This window comes from Momordica charantia (genome assembly GCF_013281855.1).
Source record: "Momordica charantia cultivar OHB3-1 chromosome 10 unlocalized genomic scaffold, Mcharantia_2.0 BLBB01000010.1, whole genome shotgun sequence".
NCBI lineage: Eukaryota > Viridiplantae > Streptophyta > Magnoliopsida > Cucurbitales > Cucurbitaceae > Momordica > Momordica charantia.
In genome coordinates this window covers 20,669,887-20,695,104 of record NW_028275158.1, presented here as the reverse complement: position 1 = coordinate 20,695,104, position 25,218 = coordinate 20,669,887, and the positions used below count along the sequence as shown (strand labels likewise).

The following is a 25,218-nucleotide window of genomic DNA, read 5'->3' as shown; positions in this document are numbered from 1 at the left end:
ATTCTGCTACTACACAATAGATATCACTTTTGTAAATTCTTACATAGATAAATATGGTATATATATATAGATCGAGACTGTAATTATAGTAGTTTACGGGTATTTTTTCAACCTTTTCAAAAATCAATAGATCAATAATTATGTATTTTATTCAGTTCAACAACATGTGGAAATGGAAATTCGAACCTCCAACGTTATAATCGATTATATAAACTTTTAACTGACCAGCATAGCAATTATGCTCTTAATAATTGATTAAGAAACTTGTAAGTAGCATCTTGGGTCTTGATTTGAGTGTAAATCCAATCATAATTCAAAATTTAATTACCTAATTTAGCCCTGTTTTTCTTTTTTTCTTTTTTTTTTTATTTGCCACCCAATAAATGCCTGCAGTTCCCTTCCAACGATCAACAATGAGGAGAGCGCACTAAATGCTGCTTCCGAACACTCTCACAACTCACAAGTCTCGTTTTCAGACACGATTATCCATCCAAATTCTTCTGGTGAATTTCACACGCCATGCCTCCAATCTCTATAAATCTCTTCGTTTCTCAACTTCTCCCCCAAATCCCCCATGGCTCTCTCCTTCTCCTTCGCCTTCGCTCTGCTTCTGGTTTTCGCTGCGATTCCGGCTTCCATTTCCCTGCCCTTCGTCGTTCTCCATGGTAAATTCTAATTCCCCTCTCCATTTCGCCTCTCTTTTCGAGTTTTTCTGATGGGGGTTTTTTCTGAATTTTCTGGGAAAAATCTATGCCTGCTCTGTTGCGATGTTTGGATGTAGTTTAACTTTCGTGTGTTTGAAGTAATCTTGAGATTCAGTGGAGATGATGATCGTTCTAGTTAAATGGGATGTGGATTTGTTTGCAGAACAGAAATTTATGTCAATGTTTCCATTAGCACCTTGCTCATTGTCATTCCGACATGAGCTTAGTGAGATGATTGGTTTGTTGTTCAACAAAAATGACCCAACAAAATGGCTACTACATTGTTATCATGAAATGAAAACATAATTGTGTACGGATGTACTGTAGTTCTACTATATATTAATGGAGAATGGAAGATTTTAATAAGATGTATGTTCCTTGTTTTTCAAATTATGAGAAGAGGATGTTTAGTTAAGGCAACCAAAGTATGTCTTTCTGAAAGCTATCGGCATGGCCCGTTGTCGAGTGCAAGGTGCGCAACCCTGCCTCGGCCCTTATCCTATGTATCGGTCAAAAGTGAGGAAAATCCTTCGACTGGCAAAGAGAGGCGGCTCAACAAAGAAGGGATGGGAAATCGTCAAAGATGACTTCTTTGTTGGCAAAATGAAGGGCTAAATAGCACAATGATTCTCTAAGCTAGTCTGGATTTCCAATGATTTGGGAAAGAGGCCGATATCAATGACGACATCCTTTTCTTCTCTTTCTTACCGGGGAATCTTCTATTATGGCCTTCACCTCCCGCCCGGCTCGAAAATCTACACAAGGACAAGTATGAAACCTTATAGATAGAATGTCTAAAAGTAAAACTACATGAGCTTAGGTTGGGCAATATCGTACCATTGTAGATTCGTATAGTTATGATCACCAGGAAAATTCGGAATAATAATCTCTCATAAGGTAGCTCCAGTATTCTGAGTTTTTATTTCAGTGGTATGAAGTACTTGAAGGGCTCTACTGTTTTTGTTTTGTGATTGGAGTCTCTATTTCACCATGGCAGGCATAGGAGACCAGTGCTCACATCAAGGGGTTAGAAACTTCACCGAGCAACTGAGGAACTATTCTGGAGTTGAAGGATATTGCATGTATGTTTACATAGTACCATCATTCCTTTTTTCAGAATGAGTTCGAGATGACTTTCGAAAATAAGGGTTTTAAAGAGAAGCACCTCTAGTACCTGAATTACTTTCCAGTGAAAGCACTTTTTCTAGGAGCTCTAATTAGGTGTGTCGTCTTGAGTAATTTAAAATTGATTTTAAGTTAACTCTCCAAAAAGGTTAATTTGGAGTGTTTTCATAATTTTTTAAATCACTCCTGACAATGCAACCAAACATCATAGAAGTTTGGAAAAGTGTTTTAATTGTTTCAAAAGAAGACTAATGATTTCCAATGGCTAATTCTGCAGTGAAGTCGGGAATGGAGTGTGGGACTCTTGGTTTATTCCCATTGAGAAACAGGTAAAACCTTATCGAAACTAATAAATTAAATATAGTATATCGAACCCGAACCGACTTTTTCTTAAGCCCGTCATTCTTCCTTGGTAGTGAAAATTTCTGACTGTAACTGAGCTTTTCTCCTGTTTTCAGGCTGGAATTGTTTGTGACAAGGTGGATAAGTTGTCTTGGTGTCTCTGCCTATTCTGTTCAACTCATCTCTGAAGTATCTTGCTGTTTGACTGGTTTGGTTTTTAAAAATGCAGGTGAAGAAAATGGAGGAGTTGAAAAATGGTTACAATTTAGTTGGTCTCTCCCAGGTGATTATTAGAACTAGAATCTAGTTACAACTTGAAAAACGCCTTATTATGCACTAACATCTTCATCAGTAGTACACGGGCGACGATACCATTGTAGATATATATAGAAAGGCCCCATTTTCTTATGGCTATATCTTGTAAATTCTAACATTGCATGATACACAAGAACAAATTAGTTTTTTTTTCGAGTTAATAAGCCTTACCATTGGTGTCTGAATGGCTTATTTGGAGGTTATTGCAGTTCAACAACAAATGGAGTAGAGATTCGAACCTTCAACCTTTTGAGTTAAAATATATATTTTAATCAGTTGATTTAGGCTCAAGTTGACATTAGAACTTGCAGTTTTATATAATGTCTGCAGAAGATTGTTAATTGAACTTTTGTTCGGTTGAACAGGGTAACTTGATTGGTCGCGGAGTGCTCGAGTTTTGCGATGGAGGACCTCCGGTCAGAATCTGTTTAAGATATTTTTAATCTTTTGATTCTGTTGAGAATTCTGTCATTTTCAGGTTATCTCCTCATAGTTCATTCATGTGCCCATTCTGCTCTAACACATATCTTTCTGTGTTTTAAGGTTAAGAACTACATATCTTTAGCAGGTCCTCATGCTGGTACTGCTTCTGTTCCTCTTTGTGGTGTAAGTTCTGAATTTTGCCTTTCATCTTCAGTTTCTGGATCTTTATTTTGAGAAATTCAGATACAGAGTGTTCAGTATGTATGACCAAAGAGCACATGAATTTCAAAACTAAATTCTTTAGCATACCTCAAAGATGTCAAGTTAGGCATAAAATTAGTCATCTTCTCATTCTTTATGTTTCATTGTGGATGGTATTCTACCCTCAAAGAAGTTTTGGTAGATTTCTTGTTGAAGTGGTTTTCGGTTTCTGTAGAACGCGGTTTTCTGTCGCCTTGCGGACGAACTCATCAAGTCGGAGGTCTATAGCGATTACGTTCAGGTACAACTCTCACCTATCTTTTCTTGTTCATCTTAGTCATGCCATTAGATTCATATTTGGCTGTCTCATATCACCATCCATCTACATTGACAACTCTAATCTGTTATTAATTTCAATCCCTTAGCTCTAAACATGTTTCCCTCTCTGTTGACTGTCACAGGATCATCTAGCTCCCAGTGGTTATCTCAAACTACCCAACGTGAGCACTACTTTTTAAACTGAGCTTCTTTTTCTTCGATCGATTCATAAAGTAGTTTTTTACTCCAAGGACCACAAAGAGTTGAGCTTTCGTTACTTTCAGGCTATACCAAAATATTTGGAGAAATGCAAGTTTCTTCCAAAGCTCAACAACGAACTCCCAAAAGCGAGAAATTTGACGTACAAGGAACGATTCAGTAGCCTACAAAACTTGGTGCTAATAATGGTAGGTTTGGAAGGCTGTACTTTCATGTCAATGATATCTTGAGATTCTGTTTCCTTTAGCCTATATGCAAAATCAGCTAAACAGCATCTCTTACTTCTCTGTTATCATTTTTTTGTTTGTCCAGTTTGAGAATGACACTGTTTTGATCCCCAAGGAAACCTCATGGTTTGGTTACTACCCAGATGGAGCTTTTAATTCCACTATTCCTCCACAACAGGTATCTTACCACTCCAATGAAGAAAATTTCACAAAAATGCATATTATTTCCTAACCGATCCAACGGTTTTACCAAGCTTACTCAAGCTTACTCACACGATAATAGTCTAATCTTACAACATCCAGCATTTATCGTGGCTATGATGATCTATAAATAGGTACAATTATGACCACTTTTGTGATTTCTGCAGACAAAACTCTACATTGAAGACTGGATTGGTTTGAAAACCTTGGATAAGGCTGGAAGAGTTAAGTACATAAGTGTTGCCGGAGAACATGTTAAGATTTCCAGTAGTGACATGAGAAAGTATGTAGTACCATACTTGCAAGGATAAAGAAATCAGTCGGGTCGATATGGGAAAGTCAATGTACACCATAGTATTACACAAGAGCAAAGCAAAGGACCAATAAAGAAAAGAGCAACATCATTCACAGAACAAAGTTCTTTCAAACCCCATTCACTATGGAAGCCTATTATCATCTATATAAAGTTATACTATCCTATGTATTCCAGCAGACAAGTTAAAGTTCAATGAAAGAGTCAAATTTATGAAAGATGAGAATTTCATTAACACATTCAGAATGAAAAACATATTGGACAGCACAATCTCACTTACAGATGCATATTAACAATTTCAATTCTGCCTGATACATATTTTGCTATATTTTATCACATATATATGAGTTAAGTACAGAAAACTTGTGACCTCTGAGTTGGTTTAATAGACATGGATGTCCACACTGAACCCTTCCAAATGAGTAGCACTGAGTGAACAGCCCTTTCCGACGCCTATATCATCTCCTGAAATCTTCTGGCTATGGTGTTTTGCTCGATAGCTGAGCCACAAACAAGAGATTCTTGTCAGAGCTGCATGACCAGCAACACGAACCCTGCAGACCATACTTAAATCTGCCCAGATATCACCCATTTCACTTCGCCTGATACTTTGGTCATATCCTTCAAGATCGGACTCTTTTACAACAACTACAGAACTATCATCAAATGTGATAAGATCGTGTGATGATACCGACACTTTCTTTCCTAGATCATTGATGTGGCAGAAGGAAACATCCTTCTGCACCATCAGGTGGTAGAATTCCAGGACGGCCTGCAATTAGAAACCACCAAAATCATGTGCTAAGAATTGTCATCAAGTCAAATCTTGGATGAAAGGATGCCAAATGTGGTATATAATATGATATACGGCCAAGTAGAGTGTAAGTTGGTCAGTTTTTAACTAAAACTAACACCGAACTGACATAAGACCAAACCAACAAAAACTAACCAAATTTGGAGCAAATGCACAAAATCTACCCAAACTAAATCAATGGCCTGTTTTTTTGTTCTACAATTTAGAAAACCAAACCAACTAACATGTATACTTCAAATTAACCGAACTGACTCAGTTCAATCAATTGCATCTGTTTTCTCAATTATCCCCAATGGCCAAGTTCTTAGAACTATTCATTATCATAGTAAAAAACAAGTTTAAGAAGTCGAAATGCAGAATTCAAGATAATGAAAAGCCTTACAAAAGCTAACAAGCCACGAAGTAAAGAGGGCCAATAAATAAATATCAGATAACGTTAATAAATTTTAAAATCAAACCACAGAAACAATGAGATGAGAGCAAAGCGTGGATGATTATCCTTTCATCTATAGGCTGAACTAATTAAGAATGAAAAATCAGGAAGAGGAAGAAGCCAGACAGGATTGCAGTGATACCTGCCATTGTGATGGTGCTAAAAGCACCCTTGGCCTGATTGACTTCACATGACTATAAGCTTCATCCGGCGTCATTTGCTTGTATTGCACCTATACACCATAAAGCCTCAGAAATACATTCCTTGATTTTTGAATTTAAGAATAAAGGTTATTTTATTTGCATTAAAAAACTTACCAAGTAGCATATAACAATGGTTGTGCTACGGCCTCGTCCAGCTTTACAATGAACATATGTGGTTCGTCCACGTGATGCATTTTCTTTAATAACAACATAAGATCAAAAAATGAAATTACTCATTACAGAAAATTTTATTTGACACCATAAATTGATGATCACAAATATTTCTCATATAAACATAGACTACCTTTTCCTAACAAAAAAACAGAAATGATCATTCTGGGCATGGAAGCAGAATGAATAAAGTATAAGATACATACTGTGGATGAAATTTACAGCAATGCAAATGTCTCTCAATAAAGGTGCGAAGCAATAATCTCTAGTGGGAATGGTAAGATGATCAATGCCGTGATCCTGAAATGGTAAAAATGCAAGAATCATTTTCAAATAAATTGAAGGCACAAGTAGGATAAGGAAAAACCTACAGCAATCAAGTTAATAAAAAGAAAGAAAAAGAGATAAACACAAATGAATAAATGATTAGGCAGCAATGACAATAGGTCATTAAACGTCAGCTGAAACAGCCTCTTATCAGATGATATTTCCACTTCAATTTTTCCATTACGGACCAATTTCATAACTGGTAAAAGAAATGTACAGCAGATCATAATCATATTTACTCTGAAGAGCACATATCAAAATGATAATAGTAATCCTATTTTCTAAGTAGTCTAACCTCATGAAGTACAAAGAGAATAATGTTCGTCTCTCTCATTGGCAATTTACAGATATGACACTATCTTCCATTGGTTGGGGAGGAGTGCTTTCTTAAAATTTAAACCTTTAAACATTTTAATTGTTATCTAGTTTAAAAGCAAATAGAGACAAGTGCTCGATGGTGGGTGAAAATTGCAATAGGCCAAAGGCTGACCAAGAGATGGGTCCGTTGAAGCCTACTTACCTTGCTTCATGTTTGAATCTCGACATGCCTTTAGGACACAACCCTATAGCATTCTCTAACAAGATCTTGCGGTTGAGAAGGTCCGTAAGAGACTCTCCCGTGGGAGGAAACTTCTTTTGAAGGGAGGAAGACTTACCTTGGCTTGTTTGGTGGTGACGATCTCGTTTTACTTTCCCTCCCTTTCCAAAAGCTCATTGGCATTAAGAGGTCCGTTGAAAGACATTTTAGATGCATTGGGGATTGAAAAGGTATGGAGGGGGCTGGGATGCATTTAGTTAATTGGAAGACATTGTCTATACCCAGTGAGGAAGGAGGATTAGAGATAGGGAACCGACAGTAAGAAGTAGCCTTTTTATCCAATTGGCACCAAATTATTCTGAGTACGTATGGGCTTCATCCAAACCAGTAGTATCTCAAAAACTAGTTTCTTGCATAACCGTTTGAAATCCATGGAAGGATATTTCCTAGGCAGCAAAGACACGCTTAAAATGACAAAGTGTCGGCGTTAGACACCGACAGGCATCGGACACATGTCCAAAATTATTTTTTATTTTTAAAAAATGGGACACGCTTGGGACACGTCTAGGACATGCGAGGGTCTTTTTTTTTTCTTTTTTTTCCCCTTTGACCTAGTTTTCTTATTTCTTCTTCATCAACCGATGACCAAGGCCAAATAAAAATTAACCCAAAAGTCACGTACTCCCCAACTTTATAGAAGATAGGTGAACAAAGAAGAAGGAAGAAGAGGCAACAATGTTGATAAAGGAGGAGGAAGGAGGAGAGGAGAGGAGGCGAGAAAAAAGAAGAAGAAGTAGGAGGTAGTGGGTTGACAGATAAAAACTATGGTTATGGGTTAGGGGTGGGGGGGGGGGGGGGGGGGGGGGGGGGGTGTTATCCAATATGAAATTAGGTCTTCTTCAGTATGAGAGAAAATTATGGCTAGAGTTAGGTTTTCTTTTATATATATAATTTTTATTTAAATATTAATTAAAAATCATATAAAAAATTAACGTGTCGTGTCCAACTTTTTTGGAAATTGACGTGTCGCCGTGTCTGTGTCGTGTCATATCCGTGTCGCGTGTCCATGCGCTTTTATAGTGTTCTCAATTGGGGATGGCAACCGGACACGTTAGAGGGATAACTAGTGGTTACCTATTTGATACTCTTATGGATTAGTTCCCATATAACTACACTTTCCTTAGCAAATGGCTATTATATTGCCCCCGTCATCTCTTCAGCAAGAGACCCCTCTTTGATTTTTCACTTTTTCAAAGATCTTTTCAACAGAGAAAGAGAATTGACAAGTTGACATCACTTTTAAATGCATACTTCAAACTTTATCCATGAGCAAGGGATCATTCAATGTGGGTCATTGACTCTTCAAGTTTTCCTTTCTTGTTGAAGTTGGGGATGGTCAGGATCCTTAAGAAGGTGAGATTTCTTTCGTGATTTCATTCAAAGATCTTCCTCAATGGCTCCTTGTATACATTGGGGTGCTCTTTACACGCCGGTGCTAGAGGATGTGAATCATATCTTCTCGATTTGTGTGTGTCATCTTTGCACAAGGGTCATGCTAATCTTCTCTATATCGTTCTAATTTTATCAAATGTCCTTGAAAGGACATGTGAATCATCTCTTCCAGTTTTGTATTTTTGCTTTAAACCTCTGCAAAGACTATGGTAAACTTTTGGATAGAGATTCCATAAGACTTTCCTCTCGTGCTAAATTTCCAGATGAAACCCCGGCCCCAACTCAATCTCATCTTTTTAAGAACAAACTTATGATACAGAAGGATCGTTTCTTACAAAGTTAAAAGCAACAGGATAGCAATTCACAAGTCAGAAACTGACAAGTTTACACCACCCAATATAACAGAAAGCATTTAGTACTAGACTTAAGAGACACTTACGCGATATAGGGTTGAAGGAACCAAAGTCTCGTATGGCTCATTAAGGGTTATCACCCCTCGAACGCCAACCTCCTTTAAACGAGGAACATCGGCAGGAAATGGAACAGCACCTAACAATATAAACTGGAAATATGGTGTTAAAACATTTACCACTTGTTCCCCAATAATAGTGGCATTATTTTGTTATCTTGTTTTGATCCCAATAATACTGCGAAGAAATTGGCAAGATCAAAAAATATATCCATACCTGGTCGACCCTATCCCACCAACGAAACTCCGTCTGAAGCTTATTTCTGAAAACATTGTAAAGCAAAGTCGGGTAGAAAAGCACACGAGCCCCAACTCCAACAGCGATCCTTTTTACATCAGACCTTACGATGCTTTGGCTCTCAAAATCACTAACAATAGCACGATAACTCCCCTCCTCCCCAGTCTGCAACTCCCCTTCCTTCAATTCCTCAATATCCATAGCCTCAAATAAAAAGCCCCAAAATCGACTACAATAAACCGAATATCCAAACAACACCAATTATCTCGAATGCATAAACAAACCAACAATCTACACCCGTTTGCCCCAAATAGATAAAGTTTCAACCAACTCGCATGATTACATACAAAGAATTAACATCCCCCATCACGAAAACCTAAAATTCTTTCCCAAACCCAAACCCAGAAATGGAAAATCGGAGAAGATCTCCACGGAGAAAACAAAATACAGAAAAACGAAATTCTCACAGAATTCTCCACCACGCGGCAGCCGAAAAATTAGAAGAGCCGGTCGACGGAGAAGAAAGCGCGATTGATCAACACGAATTGGGAAAAGTTGACGGAATATTTCCAGAACCGAACCCTAGATTATGCTTCGGAATTGAAAAGCTACCATGGATTGGATTCTACTCAAACCATTGGCACAACATTCTCCAAAAACCGATTGATGAGAGAGAAAAAGTAGAGAGAGAGAGAGAGACTCCGGCAATTGCTCAACAAATAGCCCGGAGAAGAATCGGCGAGTTGGCCCGAAACGATAATATTAAAGTGACGGGACGGTCATAAATATTGTGTGGCAGCGCATTGAATTTCCGCCACGTGTACACGGGTCTTTTGCATTCATCGGACCATGACTCACGGGCCGTCACTTTTAAATCTCAAATGTGGACCCCACCCGATTAAACGACAATATAAATAATGGATATTGTATGAATGTAAACCAATAGAAGAAGGGCCAGGGCAATAAGTTTCGATGGATTTCTTCAAATAATTAGTGTTGGAACTAAATACGCTATTATTAAGGACTTTTTTCTTTTTTAAATATTGCAAATTAGAAACTTATCTGCGAAAACATAGCTCTTTCTTTTTTTTTTTCCCTTTCGACAGCGAAAATATAGCTGTTGTTAAAATTTATTTCAAAAATAATACTTAAAAGTTTAAAAATTTATATATCTACTTATACCACTTTATAATTTCTTGACCTATATTAATACTAATTTCGAGTAAAACTATCACTATGCCGAAGAGACTAAAGTTCTCATCTTCTAATCTAAAAGTGTGAGGTTTAAGTTCTCCTAATGTCATTTTGTTTCTCTTCTATCCCATAGAATATGTTATATTGTAAATTTTTTTCTCTTTTAAATAAATTTAAATAGATGTTGTTTGTTCAAATTTATCTTAGCTTGAAATTAAAAATTATTTTTTTTCGTTTTTAAGAATAAATAATTATTAATTCTAAAAAATAAAATAAAATAATTACATTAAAAATATAGAAAATTGTAATTATTTTCCGTAAATTTTATAATTACTATATTAATATATTTCATAAATAAAATAATAACATCTCAAGTACTCATGATCTTTAGATTAGAGAATAGGAGTATAGTCACTCCACTAGAATGATAATTTTGCTTAAATTCGGTATATGCTGTCTCTTGAAACGCGAAAAAAACAGAGAGAGATTGTTGGCTAATGATGAAGTGACATCGACCTACAATATTCCAAGCATTCTTCTTTGAAAATTTTTCAAAAGGGGTATATTTTACAAATAAATTTCTAATTTAGCATTATTAAAAAAAATCTTTATTATTAATCTATTTTTCTTTTAAACTTATTGTTGTTATTTGCGAATATATCATTAAAGTATAGATTATATTTTTGTTTAGTCGGTAACTACAAATTAATGATATATATGACATGTGTCTCAATGGTTAACGTATTGTTTTTATCTTTTATTTAATACAATATGTAGGGGTTGAAGTACTTAAACTATGTTTAGGTTGACTTACATGTTTTTTTAAATATTATTATTCTTACACCAATTAAAGGAGCTATAAATTTTCGCTAAATTGGTGTGACGTGGTCAGGATAAATGGGCGTGTAATATTGTGTTTGTTTAGTCCAACAACATGTGAGAATGATGATTCAACTCCAATTAAGAACTAAATAAATAATAATAAGTTAAGGAGTTCAAATTGGTGGCAGAAAACATTTTATTTTAGTAATAGGAACTAAATAAATAATAATGATTTAAATTTAGTGACAATTACAAATTTTTAAAATTTATATGTTAAGTAGATATATTCTTTCAAATAAAATATTTAAATTTATAATTTAATATAAAAGAAATTAGCACAATGATCTAATGCTTGCACATATTTCTATTTTAAAATATTGCGGACTAATATCATGTGATGCACATTGATAAAGGCAAAATTTAATATTTAATATATATGATTAATTATGTTACTCAAAAATATAAATTTAGAAATGGCTAAAAGCACAGGTCTAGTATATAATAGAGACTCATTGTACTAAATAAATAAATAAAATTTGAAGGTCAACATCAGATTGACCAAATAATTCATAATTAATTATATTATAAGAATTTTGTGACAAGATGATATATAAGGATGGGGATGGATGTTTTTATCTTCTAAACTTCAAGTTTGTTGACATTCTTAATAGGTAAGGCAAGTACAAAAGTTTATCTATTCATGTTGTATTAAAAAAAATCTTTTGAAATACGAAATCTGAAATTGTGTACTACCCAGTACAATCCGAACAATTCTAGACATCTATATCAAATTATTATTTAGTTTTTGTAAACCTAGACATGATAACATTTTAATTTTTCTTTACTTCAACAACTATGGGATAGAAATCGAACCATCGATATTTGAGATGGTAATAAATATCTGACCAAGTTATAATCGAATTGACAACTAATATTTTAATTTATGACTCGAATCGACATGTATGGATCAAGCTTAGATCCAAATGCTAAAATTAATGAAAATTTTATATTGGATTTTGGATTTATCATAATTGACTAATCATGGATTCACTTTGATAACAAATTGTTGATGCATGATTTGGATTTTAGCTCTAGCATCGATGTTTTAACGAATACTTGCATACACAACATACACTCTGGTGTATAAGTTAACAAAATATTTAGTTAAGAATGTCAAAAAGTAGAGTTGTAGAACGTACCTCACGCCCTAGGTCAATCCTCTTATTTATAGGGGATTGGTTCGATGAATCGACTCAATCGAATATGATCGATTTGGACAAGTGGTCCGACCCTACTTGGATTTTGCATGGTCGAGTGATCTAGTTTGGTTAGGTAAGGTCTAGTATAGGTCAGCCTAGTCGAACGCTCAAGCTCTAGTTAAGTCTGGTCTAGTCGAGTGGTCCAGCATCCCAACTCACATCACTTCCTTTGCATCACTTCAAATAAGTCTAATGAATTTCACGCATAACAAGAGCGGTCGATACATTTTTATTCCATGTTTTAGTTGATTATAATAAAAGTTATCTCAGTGTATGTCTCTCTCTCTCTTTTTTCTTTATTACAAATTTGTAGTCACTAGTTTTATTAAATTTTATCTTAATTATACTAAGTTTAAGCTTTCCCTTTTCAGGACTACCACTATTTTTTAATATTGGGCCTCAATTGGGCCTAATCTCAAAATGTCCAGCCCGCATGGAAACAATCAAAGCCCAGCCCATTTGTGCAAATATCCAAAGCCCATTTGAGATTTCCAAGCGATGAAAAGATAGCCATCGAATTCTCTTACCTAAAATTTAAGGGATTAGTACGTTGATGGGCTATTTAAAGATCCTAATTACATAAAAGGATGAAATGTATAGAATAAGATTGTACTCATCACATAAATTACTTAAATACCCTATTGTATCTACAAATTACAGAATTGATTAATTGGAAGGTTATAATTTAGATCACATAATTTTAGGTTAATGATATTTTCCAAAACAAATTAAAACACCAAAACATTAAAAACAAAACCTTAAATTCCCCAAAATTGAAATCATAACCTCCTAAAATATCTCTAAATCCCGTCTAAAAATCTCCCAACAGAAAGAAACAAAAAAAAATGAAACATCCATTTTACAGAGGCTTTTGTAAGAAAGAAATTGACAAAGATTTGAAACAATATCCCAAAATCCCCCAAATTTGAAAACCTTCAGAAATCCCCAAAATCCAAAAATAACAATCGTCAAGACCATGAGACGTTTAGAACTTCAATTTTGGAGGACCCTATCTACAGAACTATAAGATATATGTGTATATATCTTATACTATATATAATATAACATATATATCCATCTATACGAATATAATCAGGAATACTAAGACTATGAGACATTTAGAACTTCAATTTTCTATACACATACACAAAATATATCCCCATATATATCAATCTTAACGGAAGACTAATAATTACCAATGGTATGGAGAACCCTTTCTACAGAACTATAAGATATATGTGTATATATCTTATATATATAAGATATATACACATAAGATATAGTCACATATACAATATATACTCATATATACATAAGATAATTAAGGATTCAAATCTTTTAAATTTTAAAATTATAATATATTAAAAAGCAATAAATAAGGGTAGAAAGGGTATTAGAATAAAATTCTACATCAAAATATCTAAAAGTGTAAATTTAGAAAATTGAAGACATTTGTGTAAATACGATTTTAAAACAGCCCTCCCAAGATATTATCTCAAAATTTAAAGCCATGAGAACATTTTCGTTCATATTTAACTATTTATATCATTTTAGTCATACTTACGATATTTTTAATTTTTGCCACTAAATTTTACATAAATATCTGATTTAGTCAATGTTTCTAATTTTCATCGTGCAACTTACAATGTATTAAGTTTGGCGTTAAACTTGGAAACAAGGGATTTTAGATTTCTATCAATCCAATGATTGTTTATGAAAGTTTAAGGCTTGTTTGGTATGCTATCTAGATTTTATTTTTTGTTTTCAGATTCCCTGTACCGAATGAATTTAGTGAATATGTATTTGACATATTTATTTTTTAAAACTGTTTTGGAATTCTAGGATCCAAATAGTGGAAATTCTAAAAACAAAATTTTAATGTTTTTAATGTTTTTAAATTTTGAATTTGAAATTTTAGAATGTAGAGTTGCATTAATAAAAAATTAACCTTTGATAAATATATTATTTCATATTATAATCTCATTTCATTTTTGTTAAAATTAAAACAGGTAAAATATAATATAATATAAATGATATATTATTGTAAAATAATAACTCTACAAAATTTATAACAAAAATGTTAATAAATTAATTAATAATGTTTGAGATAGAACTAAATATTTAGTTATAAATACCACTAGTTTACAAAGATATTACTAAACATAAATTTGATAATTTTTTAAATTGAAATTCAATTTTCAGGATATGATATCAAACACATTAAAAAAATATTGAAAATTAAAGAATACAGCTATATTTTTCACTTTACTTTACGTTGTTTTCAATTTTATGTTTTCAAATCACCAACAAAACACACTTTTATAGATTTAAATAAATGTTTTTTGAAAGTAGGAAGAAGAAAAAGAAATATTTATGAAAGTTTGATGACAAAAACACAACTTAAACCTTTAGGAAAATTACAAACTTACCCAATAACTTTAAAAAGAAAAAAGAAAAAAAGAAACATTAGACCTAAGGACAAGAAATACAAAGTCAAAAATGGATTATAGACTTGACTAAAAACATTTTTAATACTTCAAAACTAAAATCCAAACATTTAAAAAATAAATCGAGAAAAATAAGGTAAACTCCATTATTTTATTGCACATTTACTCTATGGTTCTCTTAACTACTCGATGATGTAATACTTACGTAATTATGCAAGATGAATAAACTAATGACGATAAATTTTCGAGATAACAATCCAACAACATCAATGATCTCATTCATTACATTATTAAATTGATTGAATAAGTTCCAAAAAGAAAAAAGCATACAAATAGAGAGTTCTCTCTTATCACAAAAACTATCAAATTATCCAATGGAACTTAATAGAATATATTATTCTTTGATTCTTTGTCCATTGAGGGGAGGAATTATTAGAAAGTATTTGAATGGCAAGAAGAAGCCATGGAATTTTCAAAAAGCAAGACAATTCCTTCCCTCCATTGGCCTAAGTTTGAATACAATATTGTGTAAAACAAAAAGAATAAAACCCCTCAACTTTCTTTCTTTCTTCCTCAGCCATTGTTGGATTCTCCTTATGCATTAGATGCTTTTAGTACAAAAGAAAAAAAAATGGCAGCTCATTCTCATCCCAAGCAATTCAAGTGGGTCACAAAAATGTTGGTCAGCTGCTTCGTTCGGTTTGTTTAACGTGACTTTTCTAATGAAAAAAATTGACACGTGAATCAGTGTTTGTTCTCATTGGAAGTATAACACAGAGATGAGACAACATCAGTTGCTTGTGAAATTGGTTTCAATGTAGTTCGAAAGAACATAACGTATGTGTAAGTTTGCACGAAGGAGCAGAAAGATAGATAGGAAGTGATGATCCTATTCTTCGAAATCCCATTAAAACTAATCTAACTAGCATGCTATAATTGATGTCATCTAATCAACTGATCAAATCCTCTTAGTTTGGTTCAATCGATCTCAAAAACATATATATTGATCTACAAGATCTGTGGCAATTTATTCATAACATGACCTTAGATCTAAAAAACTAAATTCACACCAATCGAATGGACTAACTCAATTTATTTTCCATACTTAAGTAGTCTAGTCCCTAGAACGTATAAAATCAAAACTATAAGTTCGACCAGTTCAATACACAAAACCATATCGAACTTGACCAAACTAACTATATGAAAAAACAATTAACCTAGAATATGTGCAAAATATCATAATCCTTGGCCTAACCAAATCACCCTAATCAACATGCAACAATCTACTCAAATCAAGCTAAACTCGTGTAATTTTTTTCACACACCCAATTCCATTTTGTCTACATGATATATAGGACCAAATCGACCGATTTAATTAATTAGATATAAAATCGAATTGAACCCATTTGCAACTCTTTCCAAACTAATTTGAACGTAGCTTAATTGACTAAGACATATATCTCCGACCAAAGGAGTGAATTCAAATTTCTCACTCGTGCTTAAAAATAAAACTATAAAAAAACAAAACTCTTCCCAAAATGGTTTAGAAAGAATAATTAACCTAAAAAATTCTGCGTGGTCTTTAAGAGGAGGCTGAGTAAGACAAAGCTAAAGTTTTAAAAAAAATTATAAAAATAATTATTTTATTTTTATTAAAATAATGAAGTTGCAAAAACTAGCGTAAGCAGTCCAAAAGAAGAATCCTGGCCACTCCTACGCAACCCATTTGCCCCTCCCTTTTTTCCTATTGCCAATTATATCCCCATATATTTTGAATAATGAATTTTTTTTTTCATCTTACCATTATTTTTCTTAGAATTTTCAAGTTTCTTTCGGAGTAGGGTACTAAATTCTCATCGACGTATTGATATTTTCATGACATTTCTATATGTTTACGAGTTCGATATTGACATGAGAGGTAAATCAACATTTTTAATAATATCGCAAAAAAGATCGACAAAATATAAAAATATATATAGCAACAACATATCAATAATATGAACATAATATTAATAGTAATAGTTTCTAACTTATTTAAAAATGGTAAAATACTTTTTTATTAATGTAAATATTTTATAATTTTTTGAAAAATATTCATCGACATCAACATTTTACCAATAATTTCATCGACGTTTCTATAAAATTGAGACATCGAAATTTCCATCGATGTACTAAATTTTTACAAATTTTGTGTACTTTTGACTTTGGCTAAAAAAAATATTTTTGAAACTTGTACTATTATTATTAAAGTAATAATTTAGTCCTTAAATTTTACTTTGTAACAGTTTAGTCCTCGTACCTTTAAAATGGCAACAATTTAGTCATTGTATTTTCAAAATGGTGATAATTTAGCCTTTAAATTTTAATAAGTAACAATTTGTCTTTGTAGTTCAAAGTTTTCAACTATTTAGTTCTTAGTGTGAAAAATGTTGTTAAGATTTAATAGGGTTTCTTATATATGTAAATCAACAAACTAATGAATAATTGTTTATAAATTACAAAAGTAAATCGTCCTATGATAAAAATAGTCACTTAACCTTGATAAGATTTTTCACCGTACAGACTAAAATTCTTACAAATTTTAAACTATAGAGATAAAATTGTTGCATACTAAAGTTCAAAAAGTAAATTGTTACCAATTTGAAAATACATCGACTAAATCGTTATAAATTTTTTTTAGTACAACAAGTTGTGGTAGTGATTCGAACTCACGGACTTTTAGTTGAAGACATGTGCTTGACTAATTGAGATATGCTCAGATTGGCAAATTGTTACAAATTAAAGTTTAACTAAATCGTTGATTCAATGGAAGTACATCACCAAAAGTGTCTTTTGACAAAGAAAAAAGAATTGCAGTCTAGTTGACAAAGGCTTAAGGTCTCTTCGTCACAGTGACTTAGAGATCTCGAGTTCGAATCGTTTAGTGAACTTAATATCAATAAATCCGACTCGATGTCTCTCAGGTTCGAGCTCTAGGACGGACACGGGTGCCTCTGAGTATAGAGTAAAGCTTCAACTCCTGATTATAAAAAAAAAAAACCGAATAATTATCAAATGGGCATAAAAAAATAAAGAGAAGGCTATATTCGTCAATAATGAAGGAACAGTTAAAAAGTAGTTTAAAGCAAATTAGCTTCAAATTGTTCTTTGTTCCTTCTCCAAATCCTTTCCCCTTCTCTGCAACTCTCTCTCTCTCTCTCTCTCTCCCTCTCTCCCTCTCTCTCTCCTTTTCCTTCGCCATTAAGTCTTCTCCTCTGGATTTCTTCGCGACTCCATTGCCCGTTCAACGAAGAAGAAGCTTTTTCTCACACCTTCTTCAATGGCGGAAACTGAGATTCGCGCCAAATCCCCAACTCTCGCGCTGCGGCAGAGCCAGGCTGAGGCTTGTCCAAGTAAGTTCCATAGCCATGTCTTGTACAAAGTTTTAACGGCGATTTTCTTTCTAGTGATTCTCCCTCTCGTCCCCTCCCGAGCCCCTGAGTTCATCAACCAAACTTTGCTGACCAGAAGCTGGGAGCTTCTGCACCTTCTTTTCGTCGGAATTGCTGTTTCTTACGGCCTTTTTAGCCGGAGAAATGAAGAGAAAGAGAATGAAGTTAGTGGTTCTAAGTTCGATAATGTCCAATCTTATGTTTCTGGATTGCTTCATGTCTCGTCGGTTTTTGATGATGAGCCTGAAACTCCGTCTGCGAATGATGAATCTTTGTCTTCTTCTGATGAGAGTAAGGTCCAAACATGGAGTAGTCGGTATTTTAGGAATGAATCTGTGGTTGTTGCTGAAGAACGCCCTGCTGTTAACGAGCAGAGAGTTAGGAGCGAGAAGCCTCTGCTTCTGCCTGTTCGTAGCTTGAAGTCTCGTGTTGTTGCAGACGATGATCTTCTCGATGAGTCTAGAGCTGTGTCTGGATCCAAGCCGAGAGCGAGTTCGAGAAGATTATTGAGCAAGTCGAAGAGGAGTACGGAAGGGGAATTTGGGGGAGTGAATCTTGAAGAAATGGAGGATAAGTTGAATGAAAATGTCGTTCTTCGATCGCCAGTTCCATGGCGATCGAGATCGGGTAGGATGGAGATGCAAGAAGAAGCTGATAATCCTCCTATGTATTCCCCTGTTGCTGCCATGGAGGAATCTGAATCGAATTGGATCGATTCTAGGTCTTCCAGGCCTCAAACTTCAAGGTCTACCCGAGCCAATGCCATAGGTCAGAAGCTATCTCCTTCTCCCTCTCCATCTCCAACACCGAAGAAGCCATCTCCTCCGCCCACTGTGTCACCAGAATTACAGGGCAAGGGTGCGGAGGATTTCGTGAGGAAGAAGAGCTTTTACCGGTCTCCGCCTCCTCCGCCGCCACCTCCGCCTCCACCACGTGTTCGACGAATTTCCTCAATGAAACAAAGCTCTTGGTTGAACGATAATGATGTGCCTCATCAAAAAGATTTGCGGCGAAGCTTCACTAGCAAACCCAGAAGCTCAATTCGTGATACAGGAGATGATATTGATATGATGGTTGGTCCTAATTCAAGTGTTGTGAATGAACCACCGAGAAATTATGTTGATAGTCAATCAATGGGAAAATCTGTAAGAACAATCAGACCTGGGGAACTTGTGAATGAACCACCGAGAAGAGGGAGAGAATTGGGAGGAAATGAATTGAAGGGGAGGATGGATCATCAGAATGTCCATGTCCAAGATTTTGAGGAGAACCCCATTGAGTTTCCAGATGAAGAGAAAGAAGAACTGGTTGAAAAGTTAGACATGGAAACCGACGACGACATGGAAACCGAGGAAGAAGAAGACACCATGGCGACCGAGTTTATCAGGGACAAAAACGGAGGAACTTATACCGAAACCAGGAAAGATAACGAAAGAAGTTCGAGCAATGAAGAAGCAGGCAGTAGCAGTATGGCTGGTGATGGAGGACCAGATGTAGATAAAAAGGCTGATGAATTCATTGCCAAATTCAGAGAGCAAATCAGGCTCCAAAGGATTGAATCAATAAAGAGATCCAGTGGACAAATTCGTAGAAACTCTTCAAGGCAAACTTGAAGTTTGAAAGATGTATCCTATCATCCTTCAGTAAGTGTTCATCAAAATTTAAACTCAAATCATTCAACTGATATACCTTCTAGTCCACTTTTAACTCTTTTCTTTTCTCTCTCTTTTTTCCATGATTTTCTTCTTTGATCATCAAGTTCATATTCCTGGAAAGTGTTTTCATCTTCTCCAAATTCATCCTCTGCTGCTGAAAATATATTTTATTAATTGAGTTTGAAATGCTTAATATTTTAATTTAATGAAATACCTATGTATTTGAAAACCTATTCCATTTATATGACTAATCGAAAAATATTTTTACTCAACCTGAAATGGCCTTATAGCGATTTTAGATTTCACACCTTGTCTTATTTATTTTTACTATTTATATTCATTGTATTACATGTGGGTTAATATTTTTAGAATATAATTTTTTATGTTGATTTGATATTTGAATGAATATATCTTTTATTAATGCTTAACTATTAAATATTTGACATGAGTTTTTAAAATAACTAGTATTTTCACACGTGCAAGGCACGTGACATCTCCAATTTATTTGTTTATATATTAAAATTAATGGTGAACTTATCAATTTATATTGAATAGTTATGATTTTTATAAGAATTAAATTAATGACTTCTAGCCGTACAAATATTTTTAGAACAAAAATAACGACAAAATTACTTTCAAAATATATATTATTAATCATAGTCATACATGGAGGATAAGACTTTTTTTTTTTTTAGAAAAAATGTTGATGGGAGAGGTGTTTATACTTGCTGAATGTTGCATTAATTATTAAACTTCCAAAAACTTTTTAAATTCTATTATTAATTATAATTAAATATAATTATTAACTAATTTGATATAATTTTAAAATAAAAATTAATTTACGTATTTCTAATTTGAAATAAAATATCAACATTTTATCCAATTTTAAGCATTCATAAACGGTCAAAACATTTATAACATAATTTAACTAAAAATAAAGTTTAAAAGCATGCATAAAAATTTTAAGTAATAACATAAATTTAAGATTAATTCTAAAATCATATTAATAATAATAGTCCGTAAGGAAGAAGAAAATCGATGTGCACATAATAAAAAGAAAAATTACCTGTCCCAAATGTTTGAGATTGCTAAACAATAGTCACATATTCAACTACATTCAATTTAGAAACATAAAAATATATAAAATAAAATAAATTCAGAGGGAAAGAAGAGAACAGAAAAAATATATATTATAACTCAAATGGTGGTAAGAAATGAGTCAAAAAAGAGTAAAAAAAAAATAGTAACAAAATAAAAAAAAATTAAAAAATTAAAGAGTGACAAAAAAAACTTTTAATATTCAAAATTTAAATATAATTCAACGTTATAATTATGGAACTAATTTATGTATATTGAAAAGACAAAAATTTATCATATTATATTTTATGATTTAAATTAAATATTAAATCTTAAAAACATCTTATAATATTAAAATTAAATAATCAATCATGCCATGGTCTTATACCTTGGTTAATTTGATATAGATAATTACTCAATACCTTGGTTTAATCAATCATGTCAAAGCGAGCATAACTCAGCGCTAATTGGCATATACCTCCAACCATTAGGTTGTGATGAGTTCGATCCCCCACACCCATATGTTGTACTAAAAAAAATCAAGAAATCTATTATCAATCCGTTTCACAATTCCATTCATAATAAAATATGATTCACTTTTCTCCAAGTATGCTCCACAATATCTTGAAAATTTTTGTTGTACGTCACATAAAATAAAACTTTTATAATACCAAAGTGAGTATAACTCAGCTGTAATGATGATATAACAATAGAAAAATAGAAAAGAAAAAAATTTGAAATTTGAATATAGAATTGAAAAAAAGAATGATGAACGATATTTGACTCCAATCTAAAAAATGACATTGGCAAACGTAGAATTATCTATATATATATAGTAAAATGTGAGAAAATGAAAAGTCCATACATTTAAAAAATTTGAGAAAGATGAAAAGTCACGTAATAGAGAATTTTCTATTAATTTAACCTTAATAAACCACTAATATTTAGTAAAGTAGGTGTGTGAATCAGTGGTGGTGTTAATGGTATATATTAAGTGGGTGTTAACCATAAGGATGTTGAAAGGTTTTTTCTTCTCTCTTTTTTGAGTGTTACGTGTATGTGAAATTAGTGGATGATTTTTCATTCATTGTTTTTAATTAATGGAAGGATAGCTTTGGCATTGTACAAAAAATCAAGCTTAAATTTGTTCAAAAAAAGTTTCTTCCCCCATCCGTACTTTTAATATATTATAGATATAGATGAAAGCGAGAAAAATAATAAAAAAACATCATACATAATTAAAGTTTAAGTACATATATATTCATACCTTTTTTGGGAGAATTTTTTCCATGTTAATAGCTGATATTAAAACTTGAATTAATCTTCATTTTAAAATAGTAATATACTTTATGGTTTGACATAAAAAAAAGTTAAAAATTAAAAATAAAATTGAATTATGTGAATTGTGGAATAGCCATTAAATATAAGGATAAATAGGTAATTATCATATGAAATAGGTAATTTCTTTTATCTATTCAAGATATTTTGGAGAAGATCTTTATTAGAAAAAATATGTAAATTCTTTAGTTTTTTTTAATGCTTATTATTATTAGTTTTACAAAAAAAAAATGTATTTCCATAAAAGAGATATTGGGTTACATTTTAAAATAATAAAATATATTTTACTTATAACACTTTTAGGTAAGAAAGTAATTACTTTAAACCTAATTTTTAAATTTCTGTTAAATTTTTGGTTTTTGAAAAAAAAAACAACTTCTTATTTTTTTAAAATCATTTTATGACTACTTGTTTTAAAATAGTATTGTCTATTATATTTTGAAATTGTTAGTAATATTTTATCTAATCAAAGAAAATAAGATGTTAAACAAATTTAGAAAAAAATAATGATACTATAAAATTTTATCATTACAAATTTTAGGAAAAATTAATCACATGCACGAAAATTTTCTAAAAAATATTTGATACAATGATTAGAATTAATATCTATTAAAATCTAGAAATATATGTATGATTTAAAACGGAAAAAAAAAGGTTCAATACAAATAATAAGTTAATTTGAAATTAAAAAAAAAAGTTCGAAACTTGTTGGTATGAAACGATGAGGAGATTGTTGAAGATAATAGAAAGAAAAAATTAATGAAAAAGATAAATTATAAATTTTCAGAAAAAGAAATTAAAGAACACAAATGATTCAAGACTTGCTTCTCATATAATCTCAGGTTCTTGTTGAATATATTTTTTTTCTTTTTTAGGAAATTGGTAGGACCTCTATTTTTTTTTGGGTTGATTTTCCTTCAAGAATATGATAAGATCTCGAACTTTGGGTTGATTTTTCTTCTACAAAATGATTGAATCTTTTCTTGTTTTGTTGGTTTTAGGACTATTTACACCTAAATATGATCACAGTACACAAATTATTAATCAAAACTACCACCATCAGTTTAGTATTAATTAAAAAAATTCTTCTAAAAAATAACGGAAGAGATGTAAACAATACATAAACAGATTCCAAGGGTAGTTAAAACCAAAGAAAGCTACATTATAATAGATACGAACATTCAGACTAAATATCAATGAATTATATGGCCACTTTATTTTTCTTTGCAATTGCACCTATACGTGAATAGGCGCATCATTTTGTCGAAGAGTTGCACTTCTATTGTATTAACTTTATCATTTGAATGTGTGAAATGATGTGTAACACAATCTTCTAATCTCCATCACATTAATATGTGAATAGGCACAGCTCTACGGTCTTGATCGATTCTTAGACACCTTGATCCAAATAGATTCATCTCATATAAATCTAAAAGGTAAAATTGGCATGGGTAAGATATGCGTATTGAATCAATAGATACTTCGACCAATCGCATTCCCTCGAAGTTTAAAGTGCAACATTAGTATATATTAAAAAATTGAGTACAAAATTGGTAGAGAAAAATTATCCTTGTACTATTGGGCCTTATCTAGAAGCCCAAATGATGCTTAATGCTCCTAGTATAGCCCATGGGCATTCAGCCTTATTTTGGTCAGAGTACAAGCCCCTTTGAAATATCTAACTCCTTTGCAAAAAAAAAAAAAAAAAAAAAAAAAAAAAAATCAGTATGTTTAATCAATTTTATTCAAAACTTTTAATTTGATTGCACCTAAACATGTTTAATAGTTTCTTAAAAAAATAAAAAATAAAATTTAAGAATGATAACGTTTACCTTAAATTTGAATAAGTAACTTTCGTATGGGTTTCTGTTTGAAGAATATAAAAATTGATAACCAATTTGTATGATTACACTATTAAATTATATATATATGTGTGTGTATGTTGCGGGTCGGAGCTAAGTTCAGCAACTCTATTAAAAACGCATAGGATATTAAAATCTATTCGAATTCACAACCTCTTAGTTGGAGATATATGTTAATTACCGCTTAACTATATTTGTTTTGACAAAATTGAATCTCCGTCTCAACGTTAAAATGATAATAATAATAATAATAACCTCAATGTCATATGAATAATCGCGTCCAATAACTACACCTTATAATTTGAAAACTCAGCAAATTCTAACAAATTCCTAAACATAAATATGGGAATTTTCCACCTTATGGGGTTTGAAACATTGGTTCATGTTTCCTTCTTACAGTTCAAAAGACAAAAGTAAAGCTAATCTCCAAAACTACTTTTTTTTTCCCTTCTTTGTCAAAAAGAAAATTTTAAAAAAATCCCCTAAAATAAGGAACATTGTCCACAAATTAAAATTTGTTTGGGTCTATATCCTCAATTTCCTATAGCCAATCATACAAATATGGAACCCACTACTAATCCCCAATTTTTGGTTGTTTTGTCCCACTAATACACAATTTAAAGAAAGAGTTTCAAAACCCTCCTAAGTATTTTACTCACGAGATAGATTTGTATGTAAGTAATTAAAAGTTAAGAAGTTTGAGGTTATATTTGGCAGGTGAATTTACTTATCACAAATTCTCGTGATAAGCTGAGCTTTATGAAATTCGTCTTACATGCTACATACGACCTTTTAAACATTATAAACTGTCGAATTAAATACAAGATCTCGAAATTATAAATTCATTTTTTTAATAACACATTTTTTCACCCCCACAAGAAAATCTCCTTTCATTATTTCAAACACAAGCTACACAAATTTAGTTGTCTTGCCTTAAACTTATGAATATCGTGAGCTAAATATCTTCAAAGATAAAATTGTGATCCCATACATAGCTTGAGGGCAAACAAATCTGACAATTAAGTATATTTGAAACATACAAATTTTAGATATAGAATTGACTATATAAGAACAAAAACTATAGTTTAGTTGACTATTAT

The 25,218-nt window shown here is 32.3% G+C and overlaps 3 protein-coding genes and 1 non-coding gene across 8 annotated transcripts; 2 read left to right on the top strand and 2 right to left on the bottom strand.

The window, feature by feature from the left end:
- Positions 1–413: 413 nt before the first annotated feature.
- Positions 414–4,606, top strand: LOC111024947 (uncharacterized). Of its 4 annotated transcripts, XM_022302772.2 has the most exons (12): positions 447–665; positions 1,702–1,786; positions 2,107–2,158; positions 2,288–2,308; positions 2,401–2,454; positions 2,852–2,902; positions 3,030–3,092; positions 3,346–3,411; positions 3,572–3,610; positions 3,713–3,835; positions 3,960–4,052; positions 4,243–4,606. In XM_022302772.2, the coding sequence occupies exons 1-12, from the start codon at positions 575–577 to the stop codon at positions 4,384–4,386; spliced, it is 882 nt and encodes a 293-aa protein (XP_022158464.1). In that variant the 5' UTR covers positions 447–574; the 3' UTR covers positions 4,387–4,606. The 4 variants fall into 4 exon arrangements, with proteins under 4 accessions (XP_087974726.1, XP_087974725.1, XP_087974724.1 ...); XM_088118599.1 differs by lacking the exon at positions 1,702–1,786 and having other exon boundaries at positions 415–665; XM_088118598.1 differs by lacking the exon at positions 2,288–2,308 and having other exon boundaries at positions 445–665.
- On the bottom strand, positions 4,598–9,799 carry LOC111024946 (Phosphotyrosine protein phosphatases superfamily protein). 2 transcript variants are annotated; one of them, XM_022302771.2, is made up of 7 exons: positions 9,501–9,798; positions 9,013–9,262; positions 8,766–8,888; positions 6,216–6,309; positions 5,953–6,035; positions 5,778–5,867; positions 4,598–5,160 (listed from the first exon to the last, which is right to left on the bottom strand). In XM_022302771.2, exons 2-7 carry the CDS (start codon positions 9,232–9,234, stop codon positions 4,771–4,773), a joined length of 1,002 nt encoding a protein of 333 aa, XP_022158463.2. In that variant the 5' UTR covers positions 9,235–9,262; positions 9,501–9,798; the 3' UTR covers positions 4,598–4,770. The 2 variants fall into 2 exon arrangements, with proteins under 2 accessions (XP_022158463.2, XP_087974722.1); XM_088118596.1 differs by having other exon boundaries at positions 9,013–9,799.
- Positions 8,373–8,478, bottom strand: LOC148208766 (U6 spliceosomal RNA). The gene has a single exon (XR_015788573.1). It is a non-coding gene; the product is annotated as a U6 spliceosomal RNA (small nuclear RNA).
- An 8,107-nt stretch (positions 9,800–17,906) lies between the features above and the next one.
- LOC111024943 (hydroxyproline-rich glycoprotein family protein) lies at positions 17,907–19,886 on the top strand. The gene has a single exon (XM_022302767.2). The coding sequence runs from the start codon at positions 18,075–18,077 to the stop codon at positions 19,797–19,799; it is 1,725 nt and encodes a 574-aa protein (XP_022158459.1). The 5' UTR covers positions 17,907–18,074; the 3' UTR covers positions 19,800–19,886.
- The last annotated feature ends 5,332 nt before the right edge of the window (positions 19,887–25,218 follow it).